Here is a 25,592-nt window from a genome sequence, read left to right as displayed (position 1 = left end):
TAACAAAATCAGGAACCTTTTATGTGTGCAGAAATATAACATTGTGTCACTAATGTTTGAGAGGATGAAAAACGTTGCATAAAAATCCAATCATTGTTTTATGATTAATATGTCATTGTTTCCGCTTTTAAATGAAATATTTTAACATGTAATTATTTTTGTTTAATTTTTCAGTATGTTTTTGATTGCATATTCTAATGTATAGGATTTCCAGATGTCAAAACATTCACTTTTAAAAACCATATCATAATATTATGGAGTGAAAGTTAATAAATTATATTTGTGTGTTTTTGTCCTGTTTGGCAGGAAGAAGTAGATTTTTGGGTCAACTCTTCCAAGTCTAATGAGACTGGAGTTGGATAATGAACTAAGGAAGTTATCTGAACAGGGATTGTTCAAGTGGATTTATATTTATAGTTGCACTTTATAACACAAATGATAAATAAAATTGTTTGTACTGTATTTATTGAAAGGGAATGGTAGGTTTGTTCATATCCAGTGAGTTGGTCTGAGAGCAGGCAGTACTGCAGGGATCGAGGAGCTGATCTGGTCATTATCAACACTGAAGAGAAGCAGATGAGTTCATTGGGAAATAGATCTAATTTACAGCAATTCTCTTGTGAATGAACATATTTGAATACACTTGAATAAAAGGGGTGATGACTGAGTGAGTGAGATATTTAGACCAGTCAATTTTAACTTCGGTAAAGTTGGTATTCGCACATTCGGACATCCGTATTCAATAGCCTTGTTAATCACACTACATTGGACATTCAGTGAACATTCACAAGTAAATATGCCATTAAAACAATACTTGCCATTTTGATCGACTGTGAAAAATGTTGTAAGTTGACAATCGTTGGTTGTCAATATCATGTCGCTGCTTAAAATTCGCAAACATTAATTTATTGCACATTTATTGGAAAGTCTGAATTTATCAGAAGTCTGAATGTGCGAATATAAAACCAACTTTACCGAAGTTCAATTTTACTGGTTCACCTATTCAGACTGAACACTGAATAGTTTTTAACCAAATTAAATCAGCAAATCACAGTAAATGTGCCCCTTTACAACGAAAGTTAGAAATTGCTAAAACATTTTACAAACAATTACAAAAAATGGCAAGTAACACATTCAATTAAACATTAAATTTTGAAGTAGAAGAAATGAAATAGTATCTTCTTGAAAACATACTCAAATAATTGTTTTATTTACAACTTTGAAAAATAATAGCAATTACAATAAACTTAAAGGATTAGTCCACTTTTAAATAAAATTTTTCTGATAATTTCCAGGATTATTCTCCTTATAGTGGACTTAACTGGTGCTGCATTCGTTACGTAAGTAGAATAGGGAAGGTGTAGGACATACAGAGTAAGCTAGAAATCCACAATAAGGAGAATAATCCTGGAGTGTTTTCATCAAAAACCTTAATTTCTTTTCGACTGAAGAAAGAAGGACATGAACATCTGGGATGAAATGGGGGTGAGTACATTATCAGGAACTTTTTATTTGAAAGTGAACTAATCCTTTAACAGTGTGACTATTTATTTACCTGTATTTGGATGTTCCCCATCACAGTCACACCACACTTTTATTTTCTCATTTTCTTTAATTTCTCATCATTGTGTGCAAATGGGGAAATCACACTTATTTCTGCTTTTATTCACACGCAGAGGTTCGTACTGTAACTTCATTAGTAAAGGAGAGAGTGTGGATTGGTGTTACGACCCCTGAAAAGGTCTAGGGGGTACAGGGGCATAAGATTATAAAACTGACATTAAAATGAAACACATATAAGCAATGTATGGGGCGAAGAACCACGAAGCCGAAAGAACAATCATGCAATTATTTATTAAGTGTGAATACAAGGTAAGGGTATAAAGGTATGTTGGTAAGCGTAAACAGACAAGAATATTTGAAAATATATACAGTATTTACAAGAACAAACGTACAAGAGACAGGGAGGAAGGGAAGAAGGGACGCGGGCGGCGCCAAAGAAAAGAAAATAACAAAACCAAACCAGCTTATAAATATCCCCCCTAAGACTAACTAACAAAGAAAAATATGGAAAAGAAAAGTCTTCAGCGTCCGAGACGCCCTAACTATTCTACGCTGCCTAGTCAAAAACCAAAATACATGGGGTGGCACTCACCCCTAACCTAATGTACTATACAAAAAGCTCCTGTGTGTTGCAATGTATGTCACGTGACGTCCTTACCTGTCCGCTTTTTCCCGGCCTGGTAACACTCTGACAAGGGTTACATAAAAGGGAAAGAAACGAATATATCAAACGAGGACGAACGTAGCCTACACACAAAGCAGACAACATGAACAAAATGGGATACAGAGATTAAGGCAGATGACAGCAAAAACTAGTGATGTTGCGGTCTGTGCCGATGCTTCGGAGTGTGTGTCGAGAAATCCCGGAAGCTTTCAGTGAAACGCGAATCGAGGCTTGTATGCTTTAGATCAGTGACGTCATTGATGACGTTCGAAGCCTCGCCTCTGCCTGACTGGTTCGAATGGTTCGACTGGTTCGATCTTGGCGCGACATTTTGACAGACATAAACATGGGATACCCTCAGAATTTGTGGTTTTAGAATAATAATATCGCCCCTCCTGCCTGTTATGACCAAAGAATTTGTTTACACACATTTAATAGCCCCATTCATTTAAAAACCAATATGTTTATTACACAGTTATGTTATACTTACAATCATTACATACATACAGAAAATACACATTACATTCAAATAAATATATAAGTCTTTGTGGAAATTGATTTTTTCTTCACCGTTATTTCTAAACCATAACTGGTGAAAAATAAAGTGTATCACAGCTCACATCAGGTCATCTGTAATGTATTTGCTTGTTTTACACTCTTTGACCACCAGGTGGTATTGAGAGCAAATGAAGCCTCGAGAAATGAACACTTTTGTGAATCACTTGGCTGCAAAGCTTCAATGCTTCGTGAGACTTCTTCTCGCCAACACTAGCAAAAACTACAGCGCAAACAATCATCAGCATGGGGGGCTTGTGGGTGGTCTGGCGTGCTCTTTTATTAGCGGTGGTCTTTTGCGATTGGTGAAAGGATGGGCGGATGACGTCAGCGGATGATGAGTGACAGGTGGCTGAACCAATGAGCGGCGTCTAAGAAAGCGAAAGTGACAGGGAAAAGCGGAGAGAGGGAAAAAACAAATACACAGAGCACAATGTCTGACATTGGTTGATAATTCAATGCTGAATCAAGGGTATGTGCTAAAACATCTTATTTGTGCTTAATTTTTGAGTTTTGCTTCTCTCTCTCTCTCTCTCTCTCTTAAAGTGAGACCACCACAACTGAAGACACACCTGTTCTGCAACCACTTGAACTGCAAATACAAATGCACCTTCTATAAACATAACACTTTTCTCTTGAAAGAGTACTCTGTTACGACTCTGTTATAATTTAAATATGGGATCCTAATTTGATATTTGAAATTTGATACATGTTTTTCAGGTTTTGGCTCAGAGGTGGACCAAATGACCAAAGTGGAAGTGAGGACTGTATTGAACTAATGCCTGAAAATCCGGTCCTGAATAACTGGAATGATCTTCCACACCTAATTGTTGTGACACATTTGATAACATGTTCACTTTTATGTATTATTTTATGGAATCGTTTTTGTAATCACATCATTCCTGACTGAGGTTTCTGTCCAGTCAATGTCAGCTGATTTCACTGTATATATAAATTATCGAGTTGTTATTGTTTTATAAGTGTCTGTAATGTACAAAATGTGGATATTCAGATGACATTCTGTTAGAAGAGAAAAGTAAAATAGCCATTATGCAAGAAATTACATTGTTCTTTAATAAACTCACATCCAGTTTCTCATATGGTGAGCCTGTTATATTTATTTAGAGAATAAATGGCAGAACACTGACCCCTCAGTGTTTTGCCTGCCTGCTGTCTGACCTACGCTCGAAGCTTCGTGGAGTTTATCCTAAATCTTTCTCTTTATTCCTATTCACATAATATAACTTTCTTATTTTTCACTAGATTACTTAACCTATTGCATAGTATTACTAAACGGAACGATTTATTACTAGTAATCTACCAGCGTAATCACCTAGTGTCAGCCATAGCCCGCTAGCCTGCTAGCTACCGTCTATTTTTTTTCCTCTAAACTAACCTTCCTTGTCGATCTAATGGCGGATTTATCCGATGTATGTTATTCTGATCTGTCCTCGCCAGATCGGGAAGCTGTGGAGACTTTGCTGCCCGGCATTCATCGATCCACCGCGAGGTACAGCGTCCCGCACATCACCCTTGCCCCAGGCACCGGCAAGCGACCGAGACATCCAGCTAGCGAGTCCCGTGTGCGATGCAGCTTTTCGGACGGCGTACAAAAACACGGTCAGTCATGTCCGACGATTATCATGTGTATTAACTGCAACATGTACAGCTTAGCTCTTTCTGTCAGCAGTGAGACTTACACATGTGATAAATGCAGGGATATTGTCAGGCTGACAGAGAGAATCTCAGAATTAGAGACACGCATCCAAACTTTAATTGAGGATAGTGAGAATGAAAGGGCCTTAGATACTGCTTTGGATGCGACTAGCCTAGTAAACACTGCACATTCGGTTCCGGTTGTAGAAGCCACGCAGCAGGCTAACTGGGTGACTGTGAGGCGGCATAGTGGCAAGAACAAACACCACTCTTCCGTTCCGATTAGAACATCAAACAGGTTCTCCCCACTCAGTGACGCACCCACTGAGAATCCTGTTGAAAGTGCCCTAGTTATTGGCGATTCTATTACACGGAACGTGAAAATAGAGACACCAGCCACCATAGTCACATGTTTGCCGGGGGCCAGAGCACCTGACATCAAAGCAAATTTAAAAGTGCTGGCTAATGCTAAACATAAATATTCTAAAATCATTATCCACGTCGGCACAAATGATGTTCGACTTCGTCAGTCGGAGATCACTAAAATTAACATTAAAGAGGTGTGTGAACTCGCAAATTCAATGTCAGCAGAAGTAATTTGTTCTGGCCCTCTTCCTGTTCGTCGGAGTGATGAGATAGTTAGCAGGTTATCATCACTCAATGGCTGGCTGTCTAAGTGGTGTCCGCAGAATAATATAGGTTTCATAGACAATTGGAAAAGCTTTTGGGGCAGACCTGATCTGTTGAAAAGAGATGGTATTCATCCCTCCCGGGATGGTGCTGCTCTTCTATCTAGAAATTTGGCAAATAGTCTTAGAGCTAAACCATGACAAACCAGGGCCCAGATCAGGACGCAGACAAACTGGCTAAACCGACCGTCTGCTAGCCGCCTCACGTCACAGAACTCAAATAATTCACAGCACATAGAAACTCTTTCACCTAGATATTATCACATAGAGACTGTGTCTGTACCTCGAACTAGTAAATACAAAAAACTTCCGAAACCTTTTAAGGGTAAAAATTTAATTGATGTTCAAAAAATGAAAATCACAGATAAATTAGATAAACAAATGATAAAGCTTGGGCTACTGAATATTAGATCTATTTCTTCAAAAGCACTTATTGTAAATGAAATTATCACAGAAAATAAACTAGACTTGCTGTGTTTGACAGAAACCTGGCTAAAACCAGACGATTACATTATTTTAAATGAGTCTAGTCCTCAAGGTTATGACTATCGACACAATCCTCGACAGAAAGGCAAAAGGGGAGGTGTTGCTGTAATTTATAGTAATATATTCAGAATCATTCAAAAGAATTTCAAATATAACTCCTTTGAAGTGATGGTGCTTTATGTAACATTATGTAAGTTGACATTTGTGCTGGCTACTGTATACAGGCCACCAGGGCACCATACTGACTTTATCAAAGAATTTGCTGATTTTCTATCAGAGTTAGTACTGGCTGCGGATAAAGTCCTTGTTGTTGGTGATTTTAATATCCATGTAGATAATAATAAAGACGCATTTGGATTGGCATTTGCAGACATTTTAAACTCTATTGGAGTTAGACAACACGTGTCAGGACCCACTCATTGTCGTAATCATACCTTAGATCTAATACTGTCGCATGGAATTGATATTGATGCTGTTGAAATTCTACAGCAGAGCGATGATATATCAGATCATTATTTAGTGTCGTGTATAATACAGTTAGCCAAGGCTACAAAACCACCACCCAGCCATAAATATGGTAGAACCATCACTTCTACCACTAAAGATTGCTTTATAAATAATCTCCCCGAGCAGTTTCATCGCCTTAGTATACCTGACAACTTAGAAGAACTCGATGCTGCAACAGAAACTATTGGCTCTCTCTTTTCCAGCACATTAGATGCAGTCGCTCCTTTACGTCTAAAGAAGATTAAGGAAACTAATCCAACGCCGTGGTATGATGAGCACACTCGGGCTCTAAAACGAGCTGTGAGAAAAGCTGAACGTAGTTGGAAGAAAACAAAACTAGAAGTTTTTCGCCTTTCGTGGAAAGAAAAAATGATTGAGTACAGAACGGCTATAAGAAATGCTAGATCTACTTATTTTTCAAATCTCTTAATAGAAAACAAACATAATCCTAGGTACTTATTTGACACAGTGGCTAAATTAACTAGAAACAGAGATTCAACTGCTGACGTTTCCAAAGAGCACAGCAGTAATGACTTTATGAACTTCTTTACTTGCAAGATTGACAATATTAGAGAGAAAATTATAAACATGCAACCGTCTACAGTTTCGCTTCAGACAGTGCACTGTAGTGTCCCTGAGGTAAAACTAGAATCATTCGCCGCTATAGGAGAGGAAGAATTATCTAAACTTATCAAATCATCAAAATCAACAACATGTATGTTAGACCCAATGCCGACTAAACTACTGAAAGAAATGCTTCCAGAGGTCGTAGGTCCACTTCTTGATATAATTAATTCATCGTTAACACTAGGATACGTGCCAAAAACTTTTAAGCAGGCTATTATTAAACCTCTTATTAAAAAACCTCAACTAGATCCGAGAGATTTAGTAAATTACAGGCCAATCTCGAATCTACCTTTTCTGTCAAAGATACTAGAAAAGGCAGTTTCAACACAACTGTGCTCCTTTTTAGAAAGAAATGGAATCTGTGAGGATTTCCAGTCAGGATTTAGACCATACCATAGTACTGAGACTGCTCTCGTTAGAGTTACAAACGATCTACTCTTATCATCCGATCGTGGCTGTATTTCTCTATTAGTGTTATTAGATCTCAGTGCTGCTTTTGACACTATCGATCACAACATTCTTTTAAAAAGACTTGAAAACTATATTGGCATTAGTGGAATTGCTTTGGCATGGTTCAAATCTTACTTATCTGACCGTTATCAGTCTGTAGTAGTTAATGAAGAGATGTCGTATCGATCACAAGTTCAATATGGAGTACCACAAGGCTCAGTACTAGGACCGTTGCTTTTCACTCTGTACATGCTGCCCTTAGGAGAGATAATTAGGAAGCATGGTGTTAGTTTTCACTGCTACGCTGACGATACTCAGCTCTATATTTCCTCGCGCCCTGGCGAAACCTACAAATTCACAAAACTAACAGAATGCATAGCTGACATTAAAAACTGGATGACAAGAAATTTCTTATTATTAAATTCAGAAAAAACTGATATCCTAATCTTTGGACCAAAAACTTCCTCACGAAAAAACCTTGAATACTCTCTAACACTTGACGGGTGCTCCATTAAATCTTCGTCCTCAGTTAGGAACCTGGGTGTGCTCTTTGATACCAATCTTTCATTTGAAAGTCATGTTTCTAGTATCTGTAAAACCGCCTTCTTCCATCTAAAAAATATATCTAAATTACGACATATGCTCTCAATGACAAATGCGGAACAGTTGGTTCATGCATTCATGACCTCAAGACTAGATTACTGTAACGCTCTACTGGGTGGTTGTTCTGCTCGGCTTTTAAACAGACTACAGTTGGTCCAAAATGCGGCAGCTAGAGTTCTTACTAGAACCAGAAAGTATGACCATATTAGCCCAGTTCTGTCAACATTACATTGGCTCCCTATTAAACATCGTATAGACTTTAAAATCTTGCTACTTACTTATAAAGCTCTAAATGGTTTAGCTCCCCAATATCTAAGCGAGCTCTTGGTGCATTATAGTCCTTCACGTCTATTGCGATCTCAGAATTCAGGCCAGTTGATAATACCCAGAATATCAAAAACAACTGAAGGCGGCAGATCCTTTTCCTATTTAGCACCTAAACTCTGGAACAATCTTCCTAGCATTGTTCGGGAAGCAGACACACTCTGTCAGTTTAAATCTAGACTAAAAACACATCTCTTTGCTCTTGCATACACATAACACATTATCAATACATTAACATTTTTCAAATCCGTTAAAGGATTGTTACGCTGCAATAATTAGGTCGGCCGGAACCGAGAACATTTCCTATAACACTAGATATACCTGTACATCAGAATAAGAATGGCATCTACGCTAATATCTGTCTCTCTGCTTATCCTGAGGTTTTCCGGGTGCTGGATCCAGGCCGTATCCAGATCAGATGGAGAACCTGTGTCTGGACCTGACTACAACGTAGCCCAGGAGACAATGGGCCTACAGATCCAGTTCTGGCTGCATCTATAATTCAGATTTTTAAATCTCCGTATCCGCTTACATATATTTATATATAATCTATTTTTAATCTCTATAATAAAAATGTATAATTCAGATTTTGATCTCCATATCCATTTACATATATTATATATATCTTCCAAGGGGTTTTTTCCCTCCTAGGACTTTTTTCCCAGTGCTAGCACGCTGGGTTTTTCTCCTAGGGGGTTTTTTCCACCCCTGGGAGTCAGCCGACATTGGCTTAATGTAGCACCATCTTGTATATGTTACATATTACCACGCTTGCTTGTACAGCTTATTTTAACCATTTCTCTTTTTTCTGTGCTCCTAATATGTAAAGCTGCTTTGAAACAATTACAAATTGTAAAAAGCGCTATATAAATAAATTTGACTTGACTTGACTTGACCCCTATATACTGAGTAAATGCATGTTAATATCCTGTTGTCACCCACTTGTTTAAAGGAATCATGAACTGCGTTGTTTTATTGTTTTATAACGTTTCCTGGGGTGCATTTATAATGTTAGTATGATTTTTACATCAAACTTGTCATGATTTAGAAATAAAAGGCATTATTACTAGGCTGATTTTAGTCTTCTGATTTGAACGCTCTGTTTTAAGGGGCGTGTCTGCTGTGAGACTTCAGTGTAAATGCCCACTGCTGTGATTGGCTGACATATTTGCATATGAAACAGATAAGTATTACACTCTCAAAAACTTTTAGCACGTTTTTCCTATTACAACTCTCAAGGTTTACTAATCGTGAAAAGTGTTGCATTACATTTAGATCTATGGCATTATATTTAGATCGTGGCATGAAAGGTTGCAGAGATGAACATTGTTGCCGATCACAGACATGTTGAGCGCATGAAAGCAGTGATCTCGTTATTACATCTCAATTTCTGCACACTAACGAATACTTTCATCATAACTAAACGTGCAAATACAATGTAAGTAAGAGATTTGTTGAATAAGATGGGAGTTTTGGCTCGAGTCCAGAACTCAGTCATTAAAAACTTGCACTGTTTGATTGACAAAAGGGGTCATTCTTTGATCACTTTATATAATGTAACTATTTAAAAGTGTTTGAGTATGTACACAGAGAGTTTTAGAGAGTTTCAATGTGGGAATGAAATTATTTTGCTCTGTCTAAACCAATAAAGCCTAAACTTCCTGTTTAAGGTCAGCACTATTTAAAAGAAACCATGTCTATCATTCAACCACAGAGCTCATCTGTGAACACTTGCTGTCAGACATAAGAGAGAAAATGGAGTTAGAGGACATTTATGAAAATGTTGACAATCACCTCGAACACTGAATCACAGCCAGGATGAAGGAAAAGATCAAAAGTGCAGTAAGTAGAAAGTTTAATTTGAAGCAGAAATTAAAAATATTATTCATAATTTAAAAGAAAATTGTGTCCATGTTTCGGCTTTTTATATTTGTTAACATGGAATTATTTTTATTGAGCTTTTCTAGATATGTTCTTATTTGAATCAGATAGAAATTTCACTACCATTATTAATTTTTGTTAAAAAGGCCTGTGTATTATCTAAAAATAAAGGTGGATTTGAGCCTTTATTTCTAAAAAAAAAAAAAAATATGTAGTGAATTTTTTATTTGATATTTGTGTGTTTTCTCTCTGTTTGTCAGGAGGAAGCAGGTGTTGTTTGGTGTTGATGACAGTGTGTCTCGGGATCATTTGTGTTCTTCTGCTGGTCTTCATCATACTGCAGCACATCTCCATCACAGCAGAGAGAGAATCTCTGTTCAAGAGTAACAAGAACACAGTCCAAGAGTTCAATCAGACCATCAACAGCTTACAGCACACTGAACTAATGACTGAAAAAGACCAACTGAAGAACAACTTCAACTCTTTGAGTCAGAAGAAACTGGAGCTGGAGACCAGAGTCAATGATCTCACTGCTGAGGAAAACCAGTTACAGGGAAGTGTTGATTCTTTGAATCAGAAGAAACTGGAGCTGGAGACCAGAGTCAATGATCTCACTGCTGAGGAAAACCAGTTACAGGGAAGTGTTGACGCTTTGAATCAGAAGAAACTGGAGCTGGAGACCAGAGTCAAAGATCTCACTGCTGAGAAAAACCAGTTACAGGGAAGTGTTGATTCTTTGAATCAGAAGAAACTGGAGCTGGAGACCAGAGTCAGTGATCTTACGGCTGAGAAAAACCAGTTACAGGGAAGTGTTGATTCTTTGAATCAGAAGAAACTGGAGCTGGAGACCAGAGTCAGTGATCTTACGGCTGAGAAAAACCAGTTACAGGGAAGTGTTGATTCTTTGAATCAGAAGAAACTGGAGTTAGAAAGCAAAGTCACGTCTTTGAGTGATGAAGTGAAGATAAAAGGTTGTAAAGAAGGTTGGTACAAATCAGTTTGCAAGCTTTTTAAGTTTTTTTTTTTAATGTATACAGTTTTAAAAAGTTCAGTTTCTATTAGAATATCTGTGGAATCCAGATGGTTTGTTTATATCCGATGAGAGGAAGAGCTGGTCTGACAGCAGGCAGTACTGCAGGGATCGAGGAGCTGATCTGGTCATTATCAACACTGAAGAGAAGCAGGTGAGTTCATTGGGAAATAGATCATATAAAATCATACATACAAACAGTAATTAAAAGAAACCATCACACCAAAGTCTCTTGTTTTAAAACTTCTTGGAAAATAAATGCAAAGAGTAATATGATAACAAACATCTTTCATAAAACTGTTCTTGTCTTCTGACAGTCAACTAATACCAGATGAAGACTGCAAATTATGATTCTCACTCTTTTTATTTACATACAGAGGTTCATATCTTCTTTAGTCAAAGAGTTTGTGTGGATTGGTTTGTCTGACATTGAGAATGAGGGCAACATGAAATGGGTGGATAATTCACCACTGAGACAAGGGTAAGTGACAAAACACTCACAGAAAACCACATACTCTGTTCTAGTGAGTAATTACTTTTAGAGCTGTTCAGGAACTACATTTATAATTTATTATTTAATTGTATTATATTTGTATGTTATTCAGGTTTTGGGAAAGAAATGAGCCGAATGACGCTGGTAGAAATGAGGACTGTATTGAACTGAATCCTGCAAAACCCGTCCTGAGCAACTGGAATGACATCTCATGCTCAGTGATGAGAAAATGTGTTTGTGAGAATTAACATCTGTTCCTTCATCTTCATGATAGTTTTGACTCGTATCTTCCAGCTTCATTAGTAGTAATGATTTCTGATGAAGGTTACTGTCAGCATTTAATAAATAACCTTAGGATTAATTTTAAAAAAAAAATCTTTTTATGTAATTTTCAACCAAATTAACAATTTGATCTCACATGTACCACATCACACATCACATGTATCATGAGCTCCCATGATACATGTGATGTGGTCACAATTTGAGGTCACAGCTAGTGATCTAAAAGTGTAACCTCAAAGCGCACTCATTGTGTTCATACTCTGGTCACAATGTGTGGTCAAAGTGCACTCACTACACAAAGTACCCAGCATGCATTGCAGCATGAAGCTTTTGATTGTCATCATTGTTGAGATTCATACGCTGATTCTTAATGTCTCTTTGTGTCTAAATAACACAGCAGTTCAAAATGTTTGTGTCTTATCATGCTTTTAAAATCCTTCATAAATGATTATGACACTGCTGGATCTGAAATTGTATAATTACAAGATTATTATATTAAATATTTACAATTAAACCAACATCACCTGGATACATTCTCTTTTGACTTTCATTGTCATAACAAATGTGTCTTACAAACACAGTTACAACCGCCAGAGAAAATGTAACATTAAAAGTCAAGTGTCAAAAACCGAACTAAAGCAAACACTGATCACCATGGTGGTAACATCAAACCAAACAATAAAACCAACATCTAAACCTCTGTTAATTCTCAATAAGAGCTTTTGTAGATGTGTGACAGAAATAAAGTCAGTCTGGTTAGTAATAAGTGAAGCTGGTAATGCTGTTTGTGTTGCTTAACACAGTTGAGTTGCTTAATCATCTATCTAGGTGTGCATTTATACTATGAGCTCACCATGTGACATCACTGTGATATCACTGTGATAGTGTTGAGAAACAGGAAGTAGAATGTTCCCCCGGTGACCGATATTTGATCTGCCTCCTCTCAACCTGCTCACTTATTACTCTCACTGTGAGTGTCACTGTATGAGAATGGTGTGATGTCACTGTGATCATTGCATGATCTCATATAGGAAAACAAAGAGTAGCTATTAAGATGTATGTTAAGAAGACTGTCACAGACACGCCAGGCTCTACCCTCACACAGCACCTGACATCAATCTACACCCTCATCAGCAAATGGAAAATGCTCGTCTGTCTTCAGCTGAGTGGGAGAGGCGGCTGGCCCAGAATTTATGTCTGTATTGTGGTCATTCTGGGCATTACATCGCTGATGGTGAGTGTTATCATTCCTTCAATAAATAAGATGAAACCACTCACCACTGTTGTAAACCTTACTGCTGCCGGTTTTTGTCTTCCAGTTAATGCCCTCCTCAATTCTGGGTCAGCCGGGAACCTCATCTCCGGGGCCCTCTGCCGCCACCTCCAACTCAAGACAACGGCCATGCCTTCGACTTATCAGATCCACTCGGTAACCGGAAAACCACTACGTCAAGTGCGCTACAGCATCGGCCCCATTCAACTCCAAGTCGGCATCCTCCACATAGAGCAACTCCATCTGGTCTTGGAGCAGCACAACCCGGTCATCTCATGGAAGACTAGGGAGATCCTGAAGTGGGGTGACAAGTGTTTCCTGGACTGTTTTCCTGAATTTCCTGTTCCAAGTTCTCTACATCCCGAAGAATTACCAGTCTGTGCTACTTCCATTGAAAGTCCCCTAGAGAATCGCTCCATGGAATTCCCTAAATGTTACTCCCACTTCAGCGACGTCTTCTGCCCCAAGAAAGCCTCCACGCTGCCTCCACACCAGCCATGGGACTGCGCCATTGATCTGCTTTCCGGTGAGCCAGTGCCCAAAGGAAAAATCTATTCACTTTCCATCCCGGAGGAGAAAGCCATAGAGGATTACATCAAAGAGGCTCTGTCCCAAGGCTACGTCTACTTCCCCTGCTGCTTCAAGCTTCTTCTTTGTGGCGAAGAAGGACAGAGGCTTGCAGCCCTGCATAGATTACAGAGCCCTCAATAAAATCACTGTAAAGTTTCGGTATCCACTTCCTCTCGTGCCACTGTGTTCACCAAGTTGGACCTCTGCAGCGCGTACAACCTCATCCGGATACGTGAGGGGGATGAATGGAAGACTGCGTTTGTGACCCCTACTGGCCACTACGAATACTTGGTCATGCCGTATGGACTTGTCAACGCCCCCTCAGTATTCAAGGATTTCATCCATGAGGTGCTCCAGGAGTTCCTGCACAAGTCAGTCTTAGTATACATCGACGACATCCTGATTTACTCCCAGAGCATGGCTGACCATCGCCACCACATTGCAGAGGTCCTGCAATGCCTGAGGGAGTTCAACCTGTTCCTGAAAGCAGAGAAGTGTATCTTCCACCAGCCCTCAGTGCAGTTCCTTGGCTACTACATCGTTCGCAGTGTCATCCGGATGGACGAGAGGAAGGTCTCTGCAGTCATGGACATTCCCACAACAGTAAAAGAACTTCAGAAATTCCTTGGATTTGCCAATTTTTATCGACGCTTCATTCAAGGTTACAGTATCACCCTGATCCCGACAAGCCCTTCGTCATGGAAGTCGACGCCTCGACAACAAGTCGACACTCCCTCTTGGAGTGGGAGCAGTCCTCTCACAGTAGCATGGGAACCCAAGTAGATTACACCCATGTGCCTTCTTCTCCTGCAAACTCAACCCGGCGGAAGTAAACTATGACACTGGGAATAGGGAGCTTTTGGCCATCAAGCTCGCCCCCGAGGAGTGGAGGCATTGGCTCGAAGGAGCCAAACATCCGTTTGTGGTCTTAACCGATCATAAAAACCTGGAATATCTTCGTGATGCAAAGAGACTAAACCCACGTCAGGCAAGATGGGCTCCGTTCTTTACCCATTTCAATTTCTCCATCACGTATCGTCCAGGATCCAAAAATGTAAAGGCTGACGCTCTCTCTCGCATCCATGGTCCTGATGACAACCCTGAAGTCCCTGAATCTATTCTGCCAGAGAAAATCTTTGTAAATCCCATTGTCTGGTCTGAAGAGACCCTTCCCGAGTCTAATGCCTCCACCAACGCTCCGCCGGGTTTTCCCTCAGGTTTGCTCTACGTCACCTGGACACGGCACACTCCCCTCATTCACGCATCTCACTCATCACTGGGCACTGGCCACCCTGGGGTCAATGAAACCCTCTTGTTGCTTAAATAACGCTTCTGGTGGCTGAACATGGCAGCTGACGTCAGGAGGTACATGCAGGGATGCAAGGAATGTGCCATCTCAAAGAGTCCACGCCATCTTCCCTCTGGCAAACTCCAGCCTTCGCCCGTTCCTAATTGCCCATGGTCACACCAAGGGGTTGATTTCATCACTGACCTCCCAGTATCAGACAACTGTACCTGCATACTTGTGGTTGTGGACAGATTTTCAAAGTCATGTCGTCTGATCCCTCTAAGAGGATTGCCTACTGCTATGGAGACTGCTGAATTAATGTTTAACTGTATTTTCAGATACTATGGAATTCCTGAGGATATTGTATCAGACCGAGGACCACAGTTTTTTCTCCAGGGTCTGGAAGGCATTCTTCAAACTCCTAGGTGTGACCGTAAGCCATCATCCTTATCTGCCAACGTATCCACTTGCATTAACTCACCTGCACTCTGTCTGCCGTCCTGGTTGTTATAATAAACTATATTACCAGTATTCCTGTGTCGCTGTCCTCTTCTGTGATTGTAACAAAGACAAGATTAAGTTTTTTTTTTCTTACTGCAAAATTAAATAAATTATGGATTTATTCTGTTTCTCATATTTTTCTGAAATACTAGACAATCACAGTTAATGACAGAAGTCTAAAGTTTCCCTGATTCACACTGTTATTCTGATACTGAAACTGTGACTGTGTTCAGTTGAATTGGTTCCCTTTAAATTAAATGGTCACTTTTAGTTTTACATTATTAGCATTGTAAACCCACAATATTATTGCTTTGATTTCATGTTTCATTCTTGTGTATGTGCTTTGCTGCACTATGGAGAGATTTCCTTCAGTCCAGCAGGGAGCAGCAGAGGACAGGTTTATCAGAGGTTAGTCGTCTCAGTGAGCTCAGCAGGCTATGGACCCTTTTCACATTCCCAGGGTTCTCAGAAGCAGAAGTCGTCATAGTTGGGAAAACTAGCTGTGAATGAGACGACAGCAACTATAATTGTATTTCCATTTGCTCCAATAGACAAAAATCGTGATAGTGTTTCCATGACTTTACAAAAGAGGGAAAAAAATATAAAGACTGAATAGAGCAGTCAGAAGAGAAAAATGTCAAATTTTCTGTCACTTCCTCAGCTGTATTAGAAACACCCTTGCATCAGCGTTTATTTATTTTATATATTTTTTATTTTATTTTATTTTTTTAATCATTTACTGCCAAGGTAATATAACACAAAGTATAGCTTTATAAATGTGTACTATTATTTTTTTTTAAATGGAAATATTAAAAACTTGACTAGATTTGCAATGTTGATAACTTTAAACTAGTGTGTAAAAGGTCCATTTTTTATATCACCAATTTAAGTGAATAGTCAAGTCAAGCCAAGTCACCTTTATTTATATAGCGCTTTTTACAATAAAATGAACTATACAATACAATAAAATACAATAAAATACATTTTACTGATGAAAAGATATAAGTAACCAATACTAAATTATACTATGATTTTATCGAAGTAGATGTATGAGATGTAACTGATTAAGTTGTTATTGCAGAGTTTCGTATTGTTTCTCTGAAACTAATGCTGCCTTCACATGCTATCGAAATTATCGTAAATATGAGCTTAAAAATGGGATGCCCTCTCAAGTCGTATATACCACTTGGAAGCTTGAGGATAATTACATGATACCCAAGTTCTCGAGTTTGGCTTTAAACATGCACAAACATGTAGAGTTCATATGGGAACCACCAGCATGGTGTTAAGGCAGGAACACACCAAGTCGACGCCGACGAACTAGTGGCAACGAAAGCAGACTGCGGGTTGGCTCATGTCGGCAGCATCTGTGTCCAAAGTTGCCCTGACACACCAAACCGACGCTCGACAGCCGATGGCCAAGTAACACGTCCGTTCTGTGCCTGCGTAAGATTAAATGCCTTTCCGTACCAGCAGGTGGCAGTAGCTGAATCCGAATGATCAGAGGGCCCGACGGACCGACGAGCTCCGAAAAAAGCCAACGAGAACCAACTTCAGCCGACGGTGTGGAACACACTGAGAAAACTTTGTCGGCCGACGAAGAAAAACTGCCTGATGGCCGACCGTCGGCTTGGTGTGTTCCTGCCTTTAAAGTAACACTGCAGCAATGTTAGAGTTAATTAGATACTTAAGTGAGTGATACTGAAGACACCTGATGATAACAGGCAGAATCACTGAAGGAACAAGAACTACAACTGACTTCAGCCACAGCCTTAGATGAAATCAACTGAAAAGACATTAAATCTCTCTTATTACAAACCAAACTGACTCGTCTACAGTTCCTTTTGAGAATTAACAGAAGTTTAGGTGTCAATGTATTATTGTTTTTATTGGCTCTGATTGGCCAAACGGCCCAATCAGTTGTGATTGGTTTACCGCGTACAGCGCAAACCGGAAACAAATGGCCACTTCACTCAAGAAATATGCAATTAAACAAATATTTAAAATATACCATCTTTATGTTGTTTCTACATTAATTTGGAAAGTAAATGTGAAATTATTACAATATAAAAATTCCAATGTTTTGAAATCGTGATTAATTACAGAAAAAATGTGTGATTAGGCCTACTTCATTAATTTTTAATCAATTGACAGCGCTATTTTTAAAACATTATTCTCAACATTATTTTTGCATTTGTAATTTTACCAATTCAGATGCAGTTTCTTTGTCACCTCTGCTGCGCAAATATGAATTTTGTTGTTAGTAATTTCATTTGATTGGTAACAGTGTCTATTATATATATATTGTATAGTGTTGTATTATTCTAATTGTATGTAATGATTAAAATTAAGACATTTCTCAGGGAGTAAATGCGGATCGTTCAGATGAATTTGATTAGTGCTGGTCTGGTCTTGGTCTTGCCGTGCCTTGGTCTTGGTCTCGGCCTCGACATGGTCTTGGATTATGTGGTCTTGACTACAACACTAGAATATGAATTATACATAATTCTAATTCATATAATAAAAATATAAAAAATAATTAGCAGCAAAAGATGAGAAATTTGTCTCTCCAGTGCTGTAGAATGCCAGGATTTTTATGATCACATAAAATTGGTATCAGAGATTAGACTCTGAAATCAGCCCACGTTGTGCTCACATTGTTCCACAAAGTTCCTTTGCTCACATTGTGACCACATGGTGAGATCACTGGGAGTTCAAATTGTTGACTGGAAATTGAACCACTTCCTGTTTAGGGTTAGCACTATTAAAAAAAAAAAATAATAATAATAATAATAATAATAAAACACTACTTATTCTGAGGACCACACCTCATCTTTGAAAACGCACTGTTCGACACAGTGAATTATGGAATTAGAGGAATTTTATGAAAATTATGAACCCAGAGATATTAAGACCACAACTGGACCTCAAACACTGAATCACAGACAGGATGAAGGAAAAGATCAAAAGCTCAGTAAGCAGAAAATTACTTTATAGTAGAAATGGTGTTGCAGATGGTGTTGTTAAAGGTGTCTCTAATGTTTTGAGGAAATGAGAACTGTTATGTACAATTTCAAATATATTTTCTAAGAACAATATGTCAGTGTTTCTGCTTTTACATTTAACAGAGAATTCTTTTTTTTATTTTTTACTTTTACACCATGTTCTTATTTGGATATACAGAATATACAGTAAAACCTCTATTTACAGCATTATCTAAATCCCTCCTGGAGGGTCTACATTCTTCAGAGTTTAGCTCTAACTCAGCTCCAAAACACTTGCCTAGAAGTTTGTACACAACAAAAAACCCAGTTAAATTAGACTCGTTTTAGAATGTGCCTCACCTCCACTGAAATGTAAGCGAAGGTAGGCGGCTGCAGCGAGGGGAGGAGTGAAAAAAGTGCAGGCAAATCGGACAGTTCTCTCATCTCATAGTGGATCAGACACAAGATCTAAGGCGGATATTGCGGGATTCACACTCATGCGCTGTGTTTCTAATAAATATGATGTTAAGTTCTTTTGCTGTTACATTATAATAAATATAATGAAAAAGATACCCAAAGTACTTATTTATTTCCATTCAAAAGATGTGTTTATTAATCATTTTTACATTAATACATGAATGTTTTTATATATTTTTTAGAAATATGATGACAATCCCAAGTCAGACCACACTCAGAAATGTTTCTAACCGGCATACATCTCACGGTGATCACCGGTGATCGATTCTGCACAGATTTTGCTCATCTCAAAAGAATCTATTAGGTGTGTTCGGCATCGGCTGTGGCTGGATGCAACCGATCGGCTAGAGTATCCGCGTGCAGTCGGGGTGGAGCTGAAATCGGAGACGTGAAATCGGACAATTTCTGCTTCCAATAGTGATGCTCGCACTGTGTTTGCAGACTTTATCACAGCTGAAGTTAAATAAATGTACTATATGACTAATACACAGACATTTTCATTCAGTACTTTATGCACTGCTCACAGTGTCTGTTTTTATCAATCATGTTCACATTGAATGCCCAATATAATGTAGTTCACCTCATGCAATGTTATGTCAGGACATAGGATCAGCAGATTTTAAACTAAAGCAATAGGCCCTGTGAAGCTGTGGTTTACAGTGAATTTATAACAGCTGAGGGGTGTTGTTAGGCACGATGCGGAGTGGAGTGCCTAAAACCCCCTTAGCTGATATAAATTCACTGTAAACCACGGCTTCATGGGGCTTATTGCTTTTATAAAATGGTTGCCACACAATACAATATTAAAGCCAAAAAAATATGTATCAATGCAACTTTCATGAAGTAGAATCATTAAAAGCCTTCCATTCCGCTGGAAAAAATAGTCCCTGACCATGAATAGCAACAGAAGTTAAATTTTTTATGCCATTAGATGGTGGCAAAGATTGTCTTTATGAGCGAGTCACTCAGTCGCAAAGACTTTTATATTGAAACTTGTTGTGAACACGGAACAAGACACAAATGACAAATGCTTTGACTAGCGCTGTCAGTGTCAGCAGGGCACGGGAAAATCGCAGTGGACATTCAAACAGATTTTTTATTATGAACATAGCAACATGCCTTTATAGGTCGTTTGTCATTTCCCTTAAATACAACCCATAGAAGCATTTAGTAAAGTTGTGCCCCATATCGACGACAGGACAATTTCATTTTAATGCATTGTTGCCTTTTATCTGCATCATATTTGGGGTTTCACATAGCTCAGTTGGCAAAGCATTGCAATATATAACAATGTGCAATCATGTGATCATACAATCGTGAGTTCGATCCCAGGGTTAGGATGCGTTCCGCATGTGCTCATAAAGTGTATATGCACTATAAATCACTTAGGGTAGGTTTAGGGATGGGGTGGGTGTAGTTGTTAATAAAAAAAAGAATTTTTTTTTTGAACACACATTTTGATTGGTAACGACAGTCATACGTAATTTCATGATGACAGACGTAACACTAGACTGTCATTATTGTCACGCCAGCTAGCGGGCGCATGACTTTAAAATGTAAATATAGGTTGTAATAAGGTGCTTGAAAAACGAAAAAAGTTCCTTTAAAAGTTCCTTAAAAGTTTAAAAGTTCATTTTCTCAAAGAAATAAAAACTCATTCAGACACACACAGACATCAAGAATCAGCGTATGAATCTCAACAGTGATTACTATAAAAAAAAGCTTTGTGTTGGAGTGCATTCCGTGAGCCACCAATCAAAACTCATTGTGTGTGTCTAAATGACACAGTAGTTCATACATTTTTGTGCAGAGTCTGATACTGTAAAGTCTCAGGGCTGTTATACAACCCAAATGTTGGGGTGTTTTTTAAATTTGAATAAAATGAAAACTAAAAGACTTTCCAATCACATTAGCCAATATTTTATTCACAATAAAACACAGAGAAATTTTACACTTTTATCCACTAAATGAGCTCATTTCAAATTTGATGCCTGCTACAGGTCTCAAAAAAGTTGGCACGGGGGCAACAAATGGCTGAAAAAGCAAGAGATTTTGAAAAGATTCAGCTGGGAGAACATCTAGCAACTAATTAAGTTAATTGATATCAGGTCTGCAGCATAATTAGCTATAAAATAGATGTCATAGAGAGGCAGAGTAAAGATGTAAGAAGTAAAGATGGGCAAAACTGTGAAAGAGTTTGTAAAAAGATTTTGGAAAACTTTAAAAACAATGTTCATCTTTGTCAAATTGTAAAAGCTTTGCAAATCTCATCATCAAAAGATTCAGAGAAACTGGAGAAATCTCTGTGTGTAAGGGACAAGGTGGAAGACCTTTATTGGATGCCCGTGGTCTTCGGGCCCTTCAGACGACACTGCATCACTTATCGGCATGATTGTGTCAATGACATTACTAAATGGTCCCTGGAATACTTCCAGAAACCACTGTAAACACAATCTGCCGTGCCATCTGCAAATGCCAACTAAAGCTACAGTTGGTTGATTTGAAACCTAATTTCTAATAATATGAAGGGTATACACTGATATCTGTGTGTTTTTGTCCTGTTTGTCAGGAGGAAGCAGATGTGTGGTGTTGATGACAGTGTGTCTTGGGCTCATTTGTGTTGTTCTGCTGGTCTTCATCATACTGCAGCACATCTCCAACACAGCAGAGAGAGAATCTCTGTTCAAGAGTTACCAGAACACAGTTGAAGAGTTCAATCACACCATCAACAGCTTACAGGACAATTACACTGAACTAATGACTGAAAAAGACCAACTGAAGAACAACTTCAACTCTCTGAGTCAGAAGAAACTGGAGCTGGAGACCAGAGTTAAAAATCTCACTGCTGAGAAAAGACAGTTACAGAAAAGTGTTGACTCTTTCAATCAAAAGAAATTGCAGATAGAAAGCAAAGGTTAGTACAAATAGATTTATGTGTAATATGTATATTTGGCATTTTACAACACATTAATAAATACAATTGTTTATGTTTATCGATAGGAAATGGCAGGTTTTTCACATCCAATGTTTTGATGAGCTGGTCTGACAGCAGGAAGTACTGCAGGGATCAAGGTGCTGATCTGGTCATAATCAACACTGAAGAGAAGCAGGTGAGTTCAGTGGCAAATAGATCTAGTTACCGCAATGTTGTGAATGAACATACTGTACTGAAATAGATTTTGTCACATACAAACAACCAAAGAACCAGATAGCAAATAATGATCGAAATCATGTAAAATCAATGTTAATGTGTCAACGTTAACCACATTGCATCAATATCACTTTTGCACCCACAATTAATGTTGAAAAGATGTTAAAAATTTCAACAAAAAAGCAATGGAAATGGCATTGAATCAATGTTACAATGTGATGTTGGTTCAACATCATTCTTGCACTCTCAGAAAATGAAACACAACTACATCTGACTTAAAGCCACCCAGCCTGAAATCAACTGAAGATAAAAGAAGACAATAAATCTCTCAAGATCTCAGCAGAAGTTCTTTTTGAGAATTAACAGGTTTAGATGTTGATGTTTTATTGAAAATGTTTGGTCACCATTCTGGTGGTCAGTGTTTCCTTGAATGATGTTGAACCAATATAACGTTGTAACATTTCAATGCCATTTCCATTGAATTTTTTTTTTTTGTTGAAATTTCAACATTTTTCAACATTAATTGTGGGTGCAAAAGTGATATTGATTCAGTGTGGTTAACGTTGACATATTAACATTGATTTAACATTATTTAGATCATTGTTTGCTATCTGGGCAGTAATTAAAAGAAACAGTCACACCAAAGTCTTGTGTCTTAAAACTGCTTGGAAAATAAATGCTTTATTCTTGCTTTTGAATATTCATTTTTAATGCTGGTAATTGTCTTTGATTTCTGTCCATCAAATAATACCATAAAGATCTTAAATGTTATGATAACCCGCACTCTTTAATTGTTTTATTTACACACAGAGGTGCATATCTTCATTTGTCAAAGAGAGAGTGTGGATTGGTTTGTCTGACATTGAGAACGAGGGCAGAATGAAATGGGTGGATAATTCAACACTGAAAAAAGGGTAAGTGACAAAACACTCACAGAAAATCACTGTTTACTTTTTGCATTTAGTTTTATAGCATGAGTGAGTAAATGCTTTTAGAACTCTTCAGGAACTGAATCTGATTGTTATCCAGGTTTTGGGAAAGAAATGAGCCGAATGATGCTGGTAGAAATGAGGACTGTATTGAACTGAATCCCGTAAAACCCGTCCTGAGCAACTGGAATGACATCCCATGCTCAGTGATAAGAAAATGGGTTTGTGAGAATTAACATCTGCTCCTTCATCTTCATGATAGCTTTGACTCATAGCTTCCAGCTTCATTAGTTCATTAGTAGTTCATTTAATAAATAACTAACTTTAGGATTTCATTTTTTAATCTTTTTTTTATATAATTTTCAAAACAAAGAGTAGCTATTAAGATGTAATTTGTTAGAAGAAAAGTATTTTTTTTCTAACTGCAATAATAAATGACAAAATTCTGTTTCTCATATTTTTCTTAGTAGTAGACAATCACAATAAATGACACAAGTCTAAAGCTACCCTGATTCACACTGTTATTCTAATACAGGATTACTGTGAAACTGCTTTTCAGTTCAGTTGGTTCCCTTTAAATTAACCCTCTGGAGTCTGAGGCTGATTTGGGGCCTGGAGAAGTTTTGACATGCCCTGACATTTGTGCTTTTTTCAGTTGTTCATAAACATATTAATGGAAAAAGTGTCATTACACTGTATTCATTACACTGTATTCAGCACAAACTACGTTACAATAAAAGGAACATGTATGTACATGTTTGTATTTTTTAAGAAATAACGTTTATGCGTGGTTATTGAAAAAACAAAAAAAAACTTAAGTCACTGAAATAAGGCCAAAAAACTAATGTTATATATGTGTTCACAAGACTTCTGGGTATTGAAGGTTGTAGACTAGAATTTTTGCTTCAACATGTAAAAATTATCCTGCCTACTCGTTCATTTATAACAATATATTGATTTAGTTTTTGTAAGACACTTTTTGTCAAGAAACACAGCATGCGTGGAGGCATGAATCTTCATGAATAATGCTGTGATTCACACCTGAGAAGACAAAAGATTTGCATAATGAGCTGTAATATGCTCTTTCAGTCAGGTAGGCTCTGTGAAAAAACCCTATGTGAACATGTCTCAAGCTCATCATGGTGTATATCAAACATACAGAAAAAACAACAATACTGTGAAATATTATTACAATTTAAAATAATGGTATTCTATTATATACTTTAAAATATAATGTATTTCTGTGATGAAAAATGTCTGAACAATTATGTTACCTCTTAACTTATATAGCCTTTTAGCACATTTGGAGAAATATTGATGGATTCTCATATGTTTATGTCAATTTTCTGTACAGAGGAGTTATATTTATTCAATATTTATTGTCATCACTATGAGCGCTGGATACTGTGTTTTCAATTAATACTTGCAGCTGGAGGGCGCTCTGTGCACCTTTAGTCCACAATTTACTCTAAAGAAGAACAGGCCATGTGACATTCCAGGAACTAACAGAGGCTTCCAGAGATTGCTAACCATGGCTATAACACACAGATAAACACTTTTCAAGACAATAAATACAAAATTGAGACGATGTATGCATGTATTGCCTCAGAATTTGCACATGAATAGCGCTCGCTCCGTGGGCGTGGCCGCATTAGTGGATAATGAGCTTAATCACAGGCGTCTGACATGTGTCTCTTTTCATAGATTACATAAACAGAAAATATTTGTTTTCGATTTGACATACACAATTTAAAACCTGACATTTCAACGTTTCTTTAGACATAAGTCTAATTTTTTTGTGATTAGTATTCACTAAGTTACACTTCATTTTCTGAGATCTATCAGATTGGACTTCGTTCAGAGGGAGATGACAGATCACACATCATTTTAGTTTTCTTTATTTTGCAAAAAGCACAACATTTTGTTTTTATTCTGAGTGTACACAAATAAAATAAGATATTTCACAGATTAAAATGGTGTATAACTCTTAATTGTATGTGCAACATTGACAGAATATTTTGAGTCTCTTTCACGCTGGTAAGAAAAAACCGAGGTGGTATCGCCGGCGATACCTCTGACTCGAGGGAGTTAAATGGTCACTTTTACATCATTAACATTGTAAACCCATATTTTTATTTCATGTTTCATTCTTGTATCTGCTTTGCTGCACTTTGGAGAGATTTTCTTCAGTCCAGCAGGGCGCAGCAGAGGACAGGTTTATCAGAGGTTAGTCGTCTCAGTGAGTTCAGCAGGCTATGGACCCTTTTCACATTCCCAGAGTTCTCAGAAGCAGAAGTTGTCATAGTTGGGAAAACTTCAAGCAGTGAATGAGACAACAGCAAATATAATTTTTGTATTTCCTTTTGCTCCAATAGCAAAAGACAAAATTCGTTATAGTGTTTACATGACTTTACAAAAGAGGGAAACATATAGAGAGATTGAATACAGCAGTCAGAAGAGGGAAAGATATCAAATTTCCCACATAGCAACATTGTGTCAGCCCAGATCCGGCCCACATCTGGCACATGTGGCATGATGAACCCACATGCTGTGTGGGCCGCTTCTGTTTGCCAGATCTGAGCAGGCCACAGTATTGCCACATGTCAGCC

At 38.0% G+C, this 25,592-nt stretch overlaps 3 protein-coding genes across 3 annotated transcripts in view; 2 read left to right on the top strand and 1 right to left on the bottom strand.

The window, feature by feature from the left end:
- The window catches only part of LOC125271385 (C-type lectin domain family 4 member E-like), a 58,091-nt gene that overhangs the window by 11,345 nt on the left and 21,154 nt on the right, over positions 1-25,592 (bottom strand). The window lies entirely within an intron of this gene.
- Positions 10,275-12,244, top strand: LOC125271363 (CD209 antigen-like). The gene is made up of 4 exons (XM_048195430.1): positions 10,275-10,988; positions 11,068-11,189; positions 11,413-11,516; positions 11,641-12,244. The coding sequence occupies exons 1-4, from the start codon at positions 10,292-10,294 to the stop codon at positions 11,774-11,776; spliced, it is 1,059 nt and encodes a 352-aa protein (XP_048051387.1). The 5' UTR covers positions 10,275-10,291; the 3' UTR covers positions 11,777-12,244.
- On the top strand, positions 18,268-23,670 carry LOC125271371 (CD209 antigen-like protein C). Its single transcript, XM_048195445.1, has 5 exons — positions 18,268-18,416; positions 21,473-21,817; positions 21,904-22,013; positions 22,865-22,968; positions 23,084-23,670. The coding sequence occupies exons 1-5, from the start codon at positions 18,308-18,310 to the stop codon at positions 23,217-23,219; spliced, it is 804 nt and encodes a 267-aa protein (XP_048051402.1). The 5' UTR covers positions 18,268-18,307; the 3' UTR covers positions 23,220-23,670.

This window comes from Megalobrama amblycephala, linkage group LG7 (genome assembly GCF_018812025.1).
Source record: "Megalobrama amblycephala isolate DHTTF-2021 linkage group LG7, ASM1881202v1, whole genome shotgun sequence".
NCBI lineage: Eukaryota > Metazoa > Chordata > Actinopteri > Cypriniformes > Xenocyprididae > Megalobrama > Megalobrama amblycephala.
The sequence above is the reverse complement of the archived record's forward strand: the minus strand, read 5'-3'. Positions and strand labels throughout refer to the sequence as shown.

Excerpts from the sequence above, each read along its gene's own strand:
- LOC125271363 (XM_048195430.1), top strand. The coding sequence starts at position 10,292 with ATGACAGTGTGTCTCGGGATCATTTGTGTTCTTCTGCTGGTCTTCATC. Across the intron at positions 10,989-11,067 it reads GATAAAAGGTTGTAAAGAAG|AATATCTGTGGAATCCAGAT; the intron begins GTTGGTACAAAT and ends AGTTTCTATTAG. Across the intron at positions 11,190-11,412 it reads TCAACACTGAAGAGAAGCAG|AGGTTCATATCTTCTTTAGT; the intron begins GTGAGTTCATTG and ends ATTTACATACAG.
- LOC125271371 (XM_048195445.1), top strand. The coding sequence starts at position 18,308 with ATGGAATTAGAGGAATTTTATGAAAATTATGAACCCAGAGATATTAAG. Across the intron at positions 18,417-21,472 it reads AGGAAAAGATCAAAAGCTCA|GAGGAAGCAGATGTGTGGTG; the intron begins GTAAGCAGAAAA and ends CCTGTTTGTCAG. Across the intron at positions 22,969-23,083 it reads AATTCAACACTGAAAAAAGG|GTTTTGGGAAAGAAATGAGC; the intron begins GTAAGTGACAAA and ends ATTGTTATCCAG.